The 13,908-nt window shown below is 34.1% G+C and overlaps 1 protein-coding gene across 2 annotated transcripts in view; it reads left to right on the plus strand.

Moving 5' to 3' along the window:
- The window catches only part of TBC1D5 (TBC1 domain family member 5), a 538,038-nt gene that overhangs the window by 320,873 nt on the left and 203,257 nt on the right, over window positions 1–13,908 (plus strand). For both annotated transcript variants that reach the window (XM_045538232.1, XM_045538239.1), the window contains exon 10: window positions 9,752–9,854. In XM_045538232.1, the coding sequence (XP_045394188.1) occupies window positions 9,752–9,854 (103 nt within the window). The remainder of the gene's footprint in view (window positions 1–9,751; window positions 9,855–13,908) is intronic.

A 13,908-nucleotide genomic window follows, 5' to 3' on the forward strand; every position in this document is an offset into this window, starting at 1 on the left:
GCTGAGATTTTCTTTGTTTTGAATGAGCCAGATTTTTAGGACTAGACGTGGCTTTATATAATTATGAGAAGGTTAAAAAGTAAAGTCAAGTGGGTGGTAAAGTAATATCTTATCCTGAAATAGTCCCAATAAACATAGCCTGTTTGGTAGTGTAACATAGTCTTTTTAGAACAATTTAAGCAGATTTGGAATTGAAGTTATGTTGGTACTTTAGAGGTTATGCTTGAATTTCTTTTGACTTTTTTCTATATTGTTGAAAAACTGCAAAAAAAGTCAGTATTTTCATTTGTGACACAGTCTTACACTTAAAGTGCATATACAGTATACCTATCTACTTATGTATTTTTTTTCCTAATTTTTCACTGTTATGGTAGGAGTAGAGAGATTTTTTTTGAGGAGGGGAGGCCGTGTAGAAAAGGGCTTGTTATATGACCTATACAGCATAGAACCAGAAGGAACCTTAGCTGAAAACCTCTACTTCGATGGTGACCCATCCTGTCTCCTTAACTACAACCCCGCCTGCCTTCTCTCAACCATGTCCTATCATCTCAACCCAACTTAATCTTTTTTTTTTTTTTTTTTTGAGACAGAGTGTCACTTTGTTGCCCTGGCTAGAGTGAGTGCCGTGGCGTCAGCCTAGCTCACAGCAACCTCAAACTCCTGGGCTCAAGCGATCCTCCTGCCTCAGCCTCCTGAGTAGCTGGGACTACAGGCATGCGCCACCATGCCCAGCTAGTTTTTTCTATATATATTTTAGTTGGCCAGATAATTTCTTTCTATTTTTTTTTAGTAGAGACGGGGTCTCGCTCTTGCTCAGGCTGGTCTTGAACCCCTGACCTCGAGCAATCCACCCGCCTCAGCCTCCCAGAGTGCTAGGATTACAGGCGTGAGCCACCGCGCCTGGCCTCAACTTAATCTTAATCTTCCCAACTGTACGGTGATTTCAAACTTCTGTCTTCCTTGTTACACTCTTGGAGATTTTTCTGCTATCCTCTTGGGCTGAATCCTAACCATTGTCATCACAACAGATCAGTACTTTTCTTTTCTTTGATTTTTAAAAATCAGTATTTACCTCCTTTTTGTGAACTATGAAAGCTATATATTATTCTTTTCCTCACTGATTGCAAAACAAAATTAAAGACAGCAGAACTCTGCTCAGACTTTTTTTCTGCTTCCCTTTTCCATCCCCAGTCCCTGAGTCCATAGACTTAATTTTGCTTTTCCATTGGTTTGGTTGTTTGTAGGTTTGTAGGTATATTTGTTTGTTCGACAAATACTACTTGAGAAATTACTGTGTAACAGCTATTGCTCTAGAAGTTGAAGAGTCTAATAAAGAAAAAACTGTCTCTTCTGTTCTTTAATATATCGTGCATGTTTTATTGTAATTGTCTTCTTTTAACATTATCTGTAAAATGTGTTTTTTCTCTCTTAGGTTTTTTTTTTTTTAAGATTTCAATACAATTTACTCTTCCCCCCCCCCAGTAGATTTAGGGGATACACATGTTTTTTATTACATGGATGAATTGTATAATGGTGAAATCGGGGCTTTTCCTAGGTTTTCTTGAGTTGTAAGTTCTTATGTTTTGAATCTTTATATTCCCAGTACCTAGTACCATAATAGACATTTTTGTCATTGGTAGTTATCTAGTTAAATGATTTTGTTTTGCGAAGGTGAAAAGTTGAAGCTCAGAAACAATATAATGTGAATAAGCAAATATAACTTATTAATGTCTAAAATGGAAATGGTACCTGAGACATCAGGTCTTTCCACTGCTCTATTACTTATGTTAATCTTGTTTGCCTAGATTTAACACTTCTTCAATTCAAGAAACATTTATTAAGTACCTTCAGTGTGCAAAGCACTCTGAAACAAACAGGAGACAGTAGCTCAAATGAATCAGTATATCAAATCTTCTTCAGAAAGTGGCAAAGACTAAATAAGTATTATTTTTTCTGCCCTCTGGGTTCATATATTCTAATGTGATGTTTCTCAACCTTGGGAATGTTGACATTTTGGGCCAATTCTTTGTTTTGAGGTGCTGTTATACACAGTGTAGGATGCTTGGCAGCATCCCTGATCTCTACCTGCTAGAGGCTCTGTGAGGCATACTTTTTAAATCTTTCTAAGGTCCTTTTGTCTAACTGAAGGATTCTCTGAGGCATCACCTTAGAGCTTTCTGAGATCTTAACAAAGAGTTTTACAGTCACACCCTTGGTTTCATATTTAGATCTTATTTTTCTCATCTGTGTCCTAGATTTGATCTTTGCCCAGAAGCAGAGTGTTAATGTTAGCATCATTTGCTGACTGGTAAGGTTTGCAATGAGAAAAAGTTTTATTTTCAAACCCAGCAAGTTCTGACACATTTATATTTACCAGTTCTTCCTTTTACTTTTTTTCTTCTTTCATTCTCCTGTAAGTAATATGAATAAAACAGGGAGCAGCTTCAATACACTGCCTGGATATCTCCTTTGCTAGATCACTCAGTTTATTAGGTACATTTTCTATTTTGTGAATAACCAGAGGCTACCATGAGACTTCTTGTCACTGCATAATGAGGAATGTTTTTCCTTCGTTTCTTTTTCTTTAACATTTTCCTCACTTTCGTTTAAGCCCTGACTGGCAGCCTCCTCCTAGACTGTCTTTTGCTTTTTCATACCCTTTAGTTTTTCTCTCATGCTCCCTTGAAGGTCCTTTTGACTTCTGTCCAGTTCCATAGACACTTCTACCACATATCCACATATTTTAGGGTTTTTTTTTAACAGTACCCCAGTTTCAGGTATCAAAATCTCTATAATTATCTTTTGCTGCACAAGAAATCAACCAAAACTTAGTGGCTTAGAACAACAATAATCATTTATTATTTCACAGTTTTTGTGGATCAGGATTTTGAGAACAGGTTAGCTAGGAGATTCTGGCTTAGGAGTCTGTTACGAGATTGCAGTAAGGTGTTTACTGGAGCTACAGACATTAGATAGTTTTTCTAGGGCTAGAGGATCTGTGTTGGTTCCTGTCCATGTGGATCTCTCTGTGGTATTGCTTAAGGTCCTCCTCTAGAGTAAACCTTGTCCAGATAAAGTGATCTAAGAAAAAAAAGGACCCAGGTAGAAGTTATGTCCTTTTTTTTTTTTTTTTTGCCATAACCTTGGAAGGGAGGTGTGCGAATTAAAAATCTGAACGTGTATTTTAAAAATAACACGTAATATGTAACAACAATCCACATGTATCTTCCTAGGTCTCCCCTATGATCTTTTCTATTCTTTCCAACTGGGAAGGGAAGTGTGTACAGGGGCCTGATGGTGGGGGAATAGGGGAGTGTATTTTGTAGCCACACATAACTTGCACTCTCTTTCTGTTGGCTAGCACTGAGTCACATGGCCACAGCTAACTGGAAAGAAAGCTGGGAAATTAAATCCAGCTGTGTGCCTGGAAAGAAGAGAAAACAGGTCTGGTTGAATAGGGAGAATGGTGAAATCATCAACTAAAATAGGGAACACAGGAAGATAAAGAATGTGTCTTTTTGTTCTATATCACATTATTCCTCTTTATGGTCCTGGCTTGATTTTTCAGTTTTCCTTTTATAAAACAATAAACCACAGTAAGGTATTATAGTTATTTTGGTGTTTAATAGTATTCTAGGGAGTTTTCATTAGCTCATTTAAAAAATTTTGGATGAGTGCTTGTTTTGATTTTCTGTTTTTGAAATATGGGTATAACATCAGTTATTGTTCTTTCAAGTCCTTCTGTGCTTCTTTGTCCTACTGCATGATTATAAACCCTCACCAAGGGCTTTATTTTTTCCCTTGGGGCATCTTATTGAATACTTGCATCTTCTGTATTTCATCTGGGCCCAATGCTTTGTCTGTTTTAATACTTCTAATTACCTAATTATGTACTATAGTACAGTGACAGAGCCCTTTATCATTGCTCTCTTTTCTTAACCCTTTTCTTGCTTAGGAAATATTCTTTTTCTCTTTGTTATATGAGAAACTCTTCATTACAGATAGCCTAGATATTTTCCTAGCTTCCCTTTATTGTGTATATTATGATAGATCATTGCCCTGTTGAATGTCTTTCCAAGTAACTCTCATCAGGCACCTGGGCTCCTCGTTATTGGGGCTCCAAAACTATATTTAGTTGCCCTCCATCCCTCACTCCTGATTCATTCTTGCATACTGTAGTCATACGAGAAGATATCCAGAGGCAAATAAAATAGTCTAGTTGTCATAAACTACTTTTGTGATAGAATTAGTGGCCATTCTATCATTAAGAGATCTTAGTGTAATCAGGTGTCCACAAGAAGTATCCATGAACCAAATGTAATAGAAATCAAGATTTTTAAAAATTATGGTAAATACTTCAGGATATCTGAAAGTTGATAAAGGAAAATTTTTCACTATACAAGTATTTTTAGATAATAGTAGAAGAAAAAATAGAATTATAGTTTACCCCTATGATCTCTATAAATTAATAGATTTAGGGTAATGATCATCAATAGTTATCAGCATCACAAAAAGAGAGATTAGGCAGTGTTATGTGCCTCTTGATGGAAGTACACAACACTAACTATCCTGGTTATCTATTATTGCCTTGTAAAGCACTCCAAATCTTAATACAACAGAATTTATTTTATTGATGAATCTATAACTTGAGCAGGGCTCAGCAGGATGGTTCATCTATGTTCCACATGGTGTTGGCTGGGACAGCTGGAAGGCCAGAGGCTGGAATCATCTGAAGGCTTACTCACCCACCTGGTTGTTGAAGCTAGCTGTCAGCTGAGACCTTCTCTGGGGCTATGGCTGAAACACCTCCACGTAGTCTTTTCATATAGCTGCTTTTCTCACAGCATGGTGGCTTGGTTCTGAAGATTTGTACAGAGAGAGAGCCAGATAGAAGTAGTGTCACAGCATCACTTTTAATGCACTTAGATTGCAAGAAGCTGGTCAGTAAGGACAGCACATATTCAAAGGAATTAGACTCCTTCACCTTTTTATCAGATAAATGTCAAAGAATCTCCAAACATGTTCTCAAACCATCATACCAACTATGAAGAATCTTATTGAAAAGTTGAACCTGAATCTGATAAAGTCTCTACCTCTAACTATCAGTTCATAGGAAATGCAAAGGGAAGAGAAACATGTTAAATAACACAGTAGAGGTGCAATAAGTAAAATTCAGAATGTGGGAAATTTCTACAGGATAAAGAATCTGATTTCTTTGAAAAATACGTTGCAAGAAAAAACAAAAGAGAGGAAGGACAAATCTATAGAATAAAAGAATGTTAAGAGACATATCAAATTGCAATATGGACACATTTCTTGGATCTTTAACAAAGTGCAAAAATTTTTAGACTCAGAAATTTGAACATTAGATGTTTAAGTTAATGGATTATTTTTATTAGTAGTAGTGTTATAATGGTACAGTTTTTAAAGACTGCTTGTCTTTTAGAGATTCACATTGCAATGTTCCTAGATACAGTGATGTCTGGTTCATTTCAAAGTAATGCAGTATTGGAGGAGAAGCATATATAAAGCAAGAATTGATTAGTGAGGAAGTTATGTGATGGATGGGTTGGGGTTCAGTCTACTATTGTCTCTTTTTAAATGTTTGAATTTTCTATAATAAAAGATTTTTAAAAGTTATGATAAAACTATATTTTTAGTTAGCCTACTAGTTTTGGTTTATTTCAAGACAGAAAACACAACTTACACACTAAACTTTTATGATAGCTCGTTATTATTTTTCACTATGTAAAATTTGTTTACATCTAGTTTCTTCACACATCTGAGAGAGAAACTTCTATATTTTAAATATTGATCAAATAAGTTAAAACTGAGATATCACTTTTTTCAATAAAGTAAAAATTGTAGGCTGTTTCATTCTAAATTTCATCATAGAATACTGACTTTGCTGTTCATCTCTATTTTTAGAGTTTTACCCTTACCTATTTTACATCTCAATTTTTATTTTCTGGCCACGTGCAGAAATAACTTCCCTTAGACTTTCATTTTCTGATAATAAAAAAATTTGTCTCCCGTCTCTATTTAGTGTGATTTTTTTTCCCTTTTCTTTTTCTTTCAGATATTTTGGCTTGAATGAATTATGAACTTCTACCATTTTCATTCTAATTTTTTTCCCTCTATATTTTTTCTGAAGTTACTACCATTTCTCTCTTTTTTATGTGAAACTGTGGAGTCATTGTTGATTTTTCAAAATCTGAATGATTGTTGAATCCATTGTGAGTCAATATTCTGTTTTTTATTACAGTTTCAAAAACAGATTTGCCTTTCCAGTAGTCTTTGGGCTAGACTGATACTCAAATTACTTTACCTATCCTGAAACAACACCAGCTGGCAGGGGGTAAAAAAGCCTAGAAGTGTAATGGGTGGCAGGGAAACTATTCCGAAGCTTACAACATATTAAAAACTGATTATTACTGTTCCTTGAAATGCCACTCACTGTGCTTTTCTCTCTCATTGCTGATTCACATAAATGTAATGTCTTCTGGATGGAATCCTGATAATATGACAATCAAGTATTTTTGTAGGAAATATGTTATTGTTCAGGCATATTCATCAACCTTCTGAGCTTGGTTCTTCCGCGTAACTATAAAGTCATGGAATTTTACCTAAATGCATTTCTCTGATTCATTTATAACTGATTAGGGAAGCAGTTGGAAAGACTGCTGTTCTGCTAACTATCCAGATACATTGGCACAGGTATTAATTTTTCTGTGCTTCAGTTTCTTTGCCTGTTAATCTCTGAGTTGGACTGGATAATCTCCAAAGACTCTTTCAGCTCAAAACTTCTCTGAATTTCAGTTCTTTTTCCAACCTCTGAAATAGCATAAAGTTTTACTTCTTTTTCAGAGCTTTTCTCTATCTTTCTACCTTACTTACTTGATGCAATGGATTCTTCATCGGAATTTAGAGAAAAAGTCATACTTTTCTAAAAAAGAGAGTATCATGAAACTTCACAAATTAGCACTTCAGCATTGTAGAGTAGAATTGTAGGTGGTGTGCTATTGCATAGATATGCTATGTCTGCCTAATACATGTTTTCAGTTGATTGGGTGTTTGCTAAAAGTGGGCAATTTAAATTATCTACCTGCAATTTAATTCTTCTAGATCTCTAGTTTTTAATCTTGCAAGTGGTTAGTATGCATTTAAATGAAACCATGAATTGGTATACAGTATAATTTACATTTTTAGTATTTAAGTATTAAACTCTTATTATATGGTTCATGGATATTTGTTGCAACATGCATATAGCAGTTTTTAGTAGTACTTTCTTCCATAAGCCATTCAGATTGCAACAGCTGTACAGAATTTGGTTGTGCCAGTGTACATAGAAAATTTCCAAAGAATAGGTAAGGAAGGGGACACACATAATCATTAAGCCAGGTGAGCCAAATCTTTAGACATGAAGCCTACTTAACGACAGGGCTAAATTTAAGACATAATGAGGAAAAAGAGGAGAAAATTTCACCTCTCAAAAGGATTATTCTATTCTTAACTTAATGGCTATGTTTCCCCAAGAAATTTCTCTACAGCAATTTATTTTACTAACCACTTATCTCTGTTTCATCCTGATTAATTTGGAATGTTTGGCTTTCTACGGGCTTTAACAACTTTCTTTTGTCCTAAATTAGTCATTTAATAAATTTTTGTGTTTCTTTCCTACTTTTAGTGCATTTGACATCTCTCTGGAACTTCTTTTGGCTTCTATGACATATTATCCTTACTGAGAGTCTACCTTGAAGTTAATTTTTCTCTTCTTTAGGAAAAGTCAGTTGTGCCACCCCTGTTTGAACTTCCATGTCTGGAAGTCTCTTGTGCCACCCTACTCAAACTCCTATGCCTGGATAGGGACTGACTAGAGGATCACATTAAGGTTTATGCAGAGATGCGCAGTCACCTTGCTCAGGTCCTTAGGTTGTTTACCAGCCCACAAAAGAGACGCATCCTTGCTGCTACAGAAAAGACCAAAAATCTATGTCCGGGGACAATTGCACACATCAACAGCAATTGCAAGAAAAAGTCAAATGAACAGATGAAGATGAAATAAGCGTTAATCTACTTTTAAAATGAGAACCAGAAGAAAAAGATGCTTCACAAATCTCTAGCATAGTTCACCCAAAATCCTAGTCTGGACTGGAGGGAAAGTTATAACTTTCGTAGGGAGCTAACAAAGGATCAGAGTGAAGCTTAAAACAGCTGAGGTCTCCAGAAATAGGAGACAGCAAACCATTATAATATGAAGTAAAACAGCCATTATTGGTCTTTAAAAGACTCTTATTAAGGAGTATTTTTCTGTTTCAGTAATGCCCCATGACTCCATGCTGTGGGTCGTCTTCCTCTTCAGTCTCTCATGTTTTCTCTTATTTTCTAGTTCCAAAGCCACCTAATTCACATCTTTATCACCTAAAGTACCATTACTCAAATACTAATAATGACCTGTATTCCTAAATATCTACTACTTGTCATGTACTATACTTGGTGCTTTCACATAGTCTTATCTTGATCACCAGATCAGTATTGTTCTCTCTGCTCAATGGGTGAGGCCGTTAAGTAGTCATTTGCTCAAGATTACATAGCTAGAAATTATGTAATATGAATGTGAACACAGGCTTTTATACTAGAGTTTGGAACTTTTTAATATCATGTCATTATAATGCACTCTTATGTCTTTCCTGTAAGTTCTACACTTTCAGGCTTATTCCTACTTAGAGTTACTCACATACTTTTCATTATCGCTTTCCTATTCAAAAATGTAAATTCACTGTGTTGTTTTAGTTGTAAACTCAGCATTCAAAGCTGTTTCCAGACTTGCCCCACCTTTTCTTCTGTCCCACTGTCCTGCTACCAACTGTCAATACTTCATGGAGTTCTCTTTCCCTTCTGATTACTAATTACCTTGCTGTGCCACACACTTGAAATACTCATTGCCTTCTGTGCCTTTACATCTTTCCTTCTGGTTTGGTTACCTTCTCCACTGATGTTCCATATTCCTCTTCTAAAAATTCTTATTCAAACCTTCTAATTGAACCCAGTTGACTGTTCACTCCTTCATGACATTCCCTCTGCCTTTATATAGTCATTGTGTATTGCACTGCTATGTGTTTGAACTTTGGGTTCTTGCAGTTGTATATTCTTGCATTATAACAACTGTTTATACTCCTTTCAGGCAGATTCCCTGCTCTTTTTCTATTTCACATTACCTCAAAGCACCTGGTAGAATTTTTGAACCAGACAGCATTTGTTCCATTTGAAGTCTTCATTTTAATAAGATGAAGCAGATAGTGTGGTCATATATAATAATTGAAATATTGATATTTTATATCAAGAAAAAACAATGACAGTGAGGTTTTGAAATAGTTGGTACTTTTAAAAAATCACATTCTAGCCCTACAAATCAGATGAGTTGAAACAAAGCAACCCTTGCCCCCAAACAGATGGGCTATAATTCATTTTGCTTAAAAATTATTGTATGTATTCACACATATATGAAGTATGTGAAGTATGTGAGGGAATATGAAATGTTTAGATATTGAAGGGTGTCATTTACCTCTGGGATATAATCATTTCCCTTTTCCTCACCCCTTTTTCATCCCATGAATAGCATAACTTGCATGACAAATGCAGACTTGTTCTAAAACCTGAAGCAGCCGTTGGCATCTCTTGGAGATGAGAGTTTGAGGGTGATCCTTGAACCTGTATTAGTGAGTTTCATTCCTGTGTTTTCTTTTTTCAGGTTTCCTGAAATGCAGTTTTTCCAACAAGAAAATGTGAGAAAAATTCTTACAGATGTTCTTTTCTGTTATGCTAGAGAAAACGAGCAGTTGCTTTATAAACAGGTAATGAAAATATCTTACAGGTGGCATCCATTGACTGAAAATTTTCTATACAGCTTGACAAATGATAGAGCAATAATGTAGCCTTTATTGGACCCAAAGTTGTATCATAATGCTAAAGCAATCAGAGAGCTGCTTGTCAGCTGCATGGTGAGAAAAGTAAGCTCATTGAAGCACATATGCTTCTTCCTCATTATAAGACATTCCACCAAATTGTCTTCTATAAGGTGTTCAATCTTTGCTTTCAACTTTTGTGAGTTTGTTTATAAACAGCATCTTTGAAGCCAATCTAGTAATAAAACTTTTCAGAGTTGTATGTATAAATGTTATTTTTAAGTACGGCATTTATAAAAATATGACATGTCATGTAAAAAATAATCAAGTATCCCATTACTCTTTAAAACTTACCAGTAACAGATCTTCAGAAAGTTTCCTATAAATTTTTTGAAATTTATATTTAGTTGCTTTGTGATTCTGTTATGGACTCATCCTATTACTAATGCAAAGCAAATTATTGGATTGTTTTACATTAATAAAATGTAAATTATTTAATATATCAAGATATATCTGGATTTTCTATTTATGGTATTCCAATAAAAATACACATACTTGGATATTTTTATGTATTACTCCAAATGTATATTAAGGAGGAATTCAAACTAAATTCATAAATTCTGTAATATTCAAAATTTATAACATATATCTAATTGACGACCACTGAACTTCCATTTAATATAATAGAAAAAACACTTATGGTAAAAGCAATATATTTAATTTGAAATAAATTTAATAGATTTAAAGACAGCAAACCAAGTCATATCACAATTATACTAAGTAATACATTTGTTACAGAATACACAAATTTTATCTTACTTTTTATATTGGTTATATGTCTTTATATTAATTACATGTTGACAATATCTTTTTAGAATTGGAAGTGAAAAAATATATCCCATTCATAATGGCAACCAAAACTATAAAATGCCTGGAAATAAACTTAATAATAAAGATACAAAAGCTATATGATGAAAACTATAAATGCTATTGAAGGACATAAAGTAAGAATTGAATAAATAGAAAAATGATAGCATGTTTTTGGATAAGAAGACTCTAAGTAAAAATACTACTTGTTTCCAAACTAATATATAAATGCATTGTCATTCCAGTAATAATCTAAATGAGATATGTGCTTTTTCAAAAACTAGATGCAGTTATTTTAAATTTAATGCCTAAAAACTTTATAGTTATTTTAAAGGAGATAATTTAGCCCAGTTGTTAAAAGCACTGGGTCTAGACTCAACTCCCTTTTTTTGAATATCAGTTCCATCATTTCCTAACTGCATAATCTTAGAACATTTACTTACTTGACTTTGCTAATCCTTAATTTCATTATCTGTAAAATGAGGGCAATAATAGTATTTATTTTTATAAAGTTAACATAGAGTGATCAGCAGTGGTTCATGGTGGCAGTTGCAGTTATTATTATTATCATCATTATTATTATTAAGTGTGTTGGAGTTGCCACAGAATTTGAGGGAGAGGGAGGATGGCAAAAAGAGATATTAAATCTTCTGTAAATGTTTTGTGATCAAACTATTGTAATGGTACTATGAGAATCGACCAATAGATCAGTGGAACTATCTAGGAACATGTCCAATTGTATATAGGATCTTAATATGATAAAATAGGGAAAAGAATATTGACTTGCTATATTTGGCTTTCCATCTGGAAAAAAGATTAAATTATACCTTCATTGGGGAATAAATTCCAGATGGAGTAAAGATATAAATGTAAAAACTAAAACTATATAAAAATACTAGAAGAAGATTTAGGAGAACTTCTGTGTAATCTCAGGAGAGGAAAGGCTTTTGCAAGCAAGATAGGCTATGTAGAGAAGTCAGATACAAAGTCAAAAGACCAAAAACAAACAAACAAACACAAAACCGAGACTGGGAGAAAAAAAATGTTAGTGTAGAATTATTTTGGAAGCAAATAACAGAAGGTTCTATTCAAAATGGCTTAAACTGTAAGGGTGTTGTTAACACACATAGCACAAAGTCTGGGGGTAAATGGTTCTACAACATTAGTTAGTTCAGTAGCTCAGAATCTTCATCAAGGATCCACGGGTTTTTTTGTTTTTCTGCTCTCTTCTCATTGTGCTGGCTTTCCTTGTGAAGGCTATCTCCTCGCTGTTCCCTCTCTTTCAAATATTTGAAAGTACTTCACAGTAAAAAATTTGATGATAGTGAATAACCTCAGGATAAAATTATCCCAATGTACACATGTATTTTTCTTTAGAGAAAGAAAAAAAAATCACATTAAAGAAGTCTTATACAATAATGAAAATAAGTTCCACAGGCGAGGAACAGAAACGTAATAACTACACACTCCACCATTTGTGATGTATGTGGCCCACTGCATTTGTATGGAAGACTACACAGGAATATGGAAGATCAGATTCTTAATAATTTAGACAAAATCCATCAAATACTGGATAATAAATATTATTAGCTTACTCCTCTGTATCACTTAAAAAGACTTAATTACTCCCTGTAGATGTTTAAAATCCTATAGATTTTTTTTACAGAGAAATAATACCTTGCTGTAGAAGGACAGAATATTTAGCCAGATCAAATCTAAGAAAAAACCCTTGAGTTCATCACAAGCTGTTAAAGCTATTATTTTGTACTAGGTGACACCCCGTTTAACATCGACCATATTGTTAATAGTTATGGGATTTTATTGAATTAATGAGACTGTTATCATGTAGTAGAATGTCTTGCTGAGTTAATTGAAATTGCAGAGATTATATAAATGGTATTAATGAACTTTGACTGCCTGATGCCTCAGCTTTAATAAAGACTGCTTGGTGGGCTAAATGAACACAGTCAGATAAAAGAACAGGTTCAATTTTGTGAGCCTACAGGCTGTTGATGAAGAAAACTTTGTTACCTTTATTCAACTGGCATGAGTTTGGAGTGCAGTGACTACTGACAATCTAGCAGGGATAAAAGCTTTAAGCAAGCAGAAATGCTGATGATATGGGTAGAAGTGAAAATACACATTTTGGGAACCAAGAAGTATACTGACAATACATTTTTTATTGTGCTTTGTCAAATTTAAAGCATGTTGAATTCATGATTATTCTTTCTGGACTTTTCTTTTTTCTTTTAAAGATGTCTGTATACTTGCAACTTGTAATTATTAATGAGGTCTTACTAGTCTAGAACTGAGAGCAAAACTAACAATCTCTTTCAGGTATTTGAAAAAATACTCTCTAAACTAGAGAGTTTAGATGAAAGTCAAAACTAAACTTCTGAAAGATTGTCTTAATGATATTCAGAGGACTCTTAATTTCCATTCTTCAAAGAACACCTTTATTTATTGATTAGAAATATGATTTAATGCTATTTTTTATATGTAGTTCAGTTTTTTCAATATGTTGATTCATTAAGTGGTAGGTATTTCAGTAAGTCTATGTGTAATGAGTACTTTCTTTGTTCTGGGCCTGTGGTAGGATCTGCATTTATATATATATACACATTTATATTAATACATTTACACACACACCACTTACTGTAGATTATGATTGTACAGTAGTCCACCATTACCTGCAGTTTCTCTCTCTTGTGGTTTCAGTTACCCATAGTCAACCATGGTCTGAAAATAGGTGGGTGCAGTGCAATAAGATATTATGAGAGAGTGACCACATTTGTATAACTTTTACTATAGCATATTGTTATAATTATTTTATTAGTAGTTGTTGTTAATCTCTTAGTGTGCCTAATTTATAAATTAAACTTTGTCATAGACATATAAGTATAGAAAAAACATAGTATATATAGGGTTTGGTACTATCCATGGTTTTAGGCATCTGCTGGGAGAGTCTTGTAATGTATCCCCTGCATATGAGGTGGGACCCTGGCATAGTCATTTCTGTGCTCATTTACTGTGTATCTCCCTTTCTAGACTGCAAACTCCATCAAGGTTAGGAACTTGCCCCCTACATTCACTTTTGTGTCTGCAGTACATAAACAGTACATTTAATAGTTTTTGC

This window comes from Lemur catta, chromosome 1 (genome assembly GCF_020740605.2).
Source record: "Lemur catta isolate mLemCat1 chromosome 1, mLemCat1.pri, whole genome shotgun sequence".
Lineage (NCBI taxonomy): Eukaryota > Metazoa > Chordata > Mammalia > Primates > Lemuridae > Lemur > Lemur catta.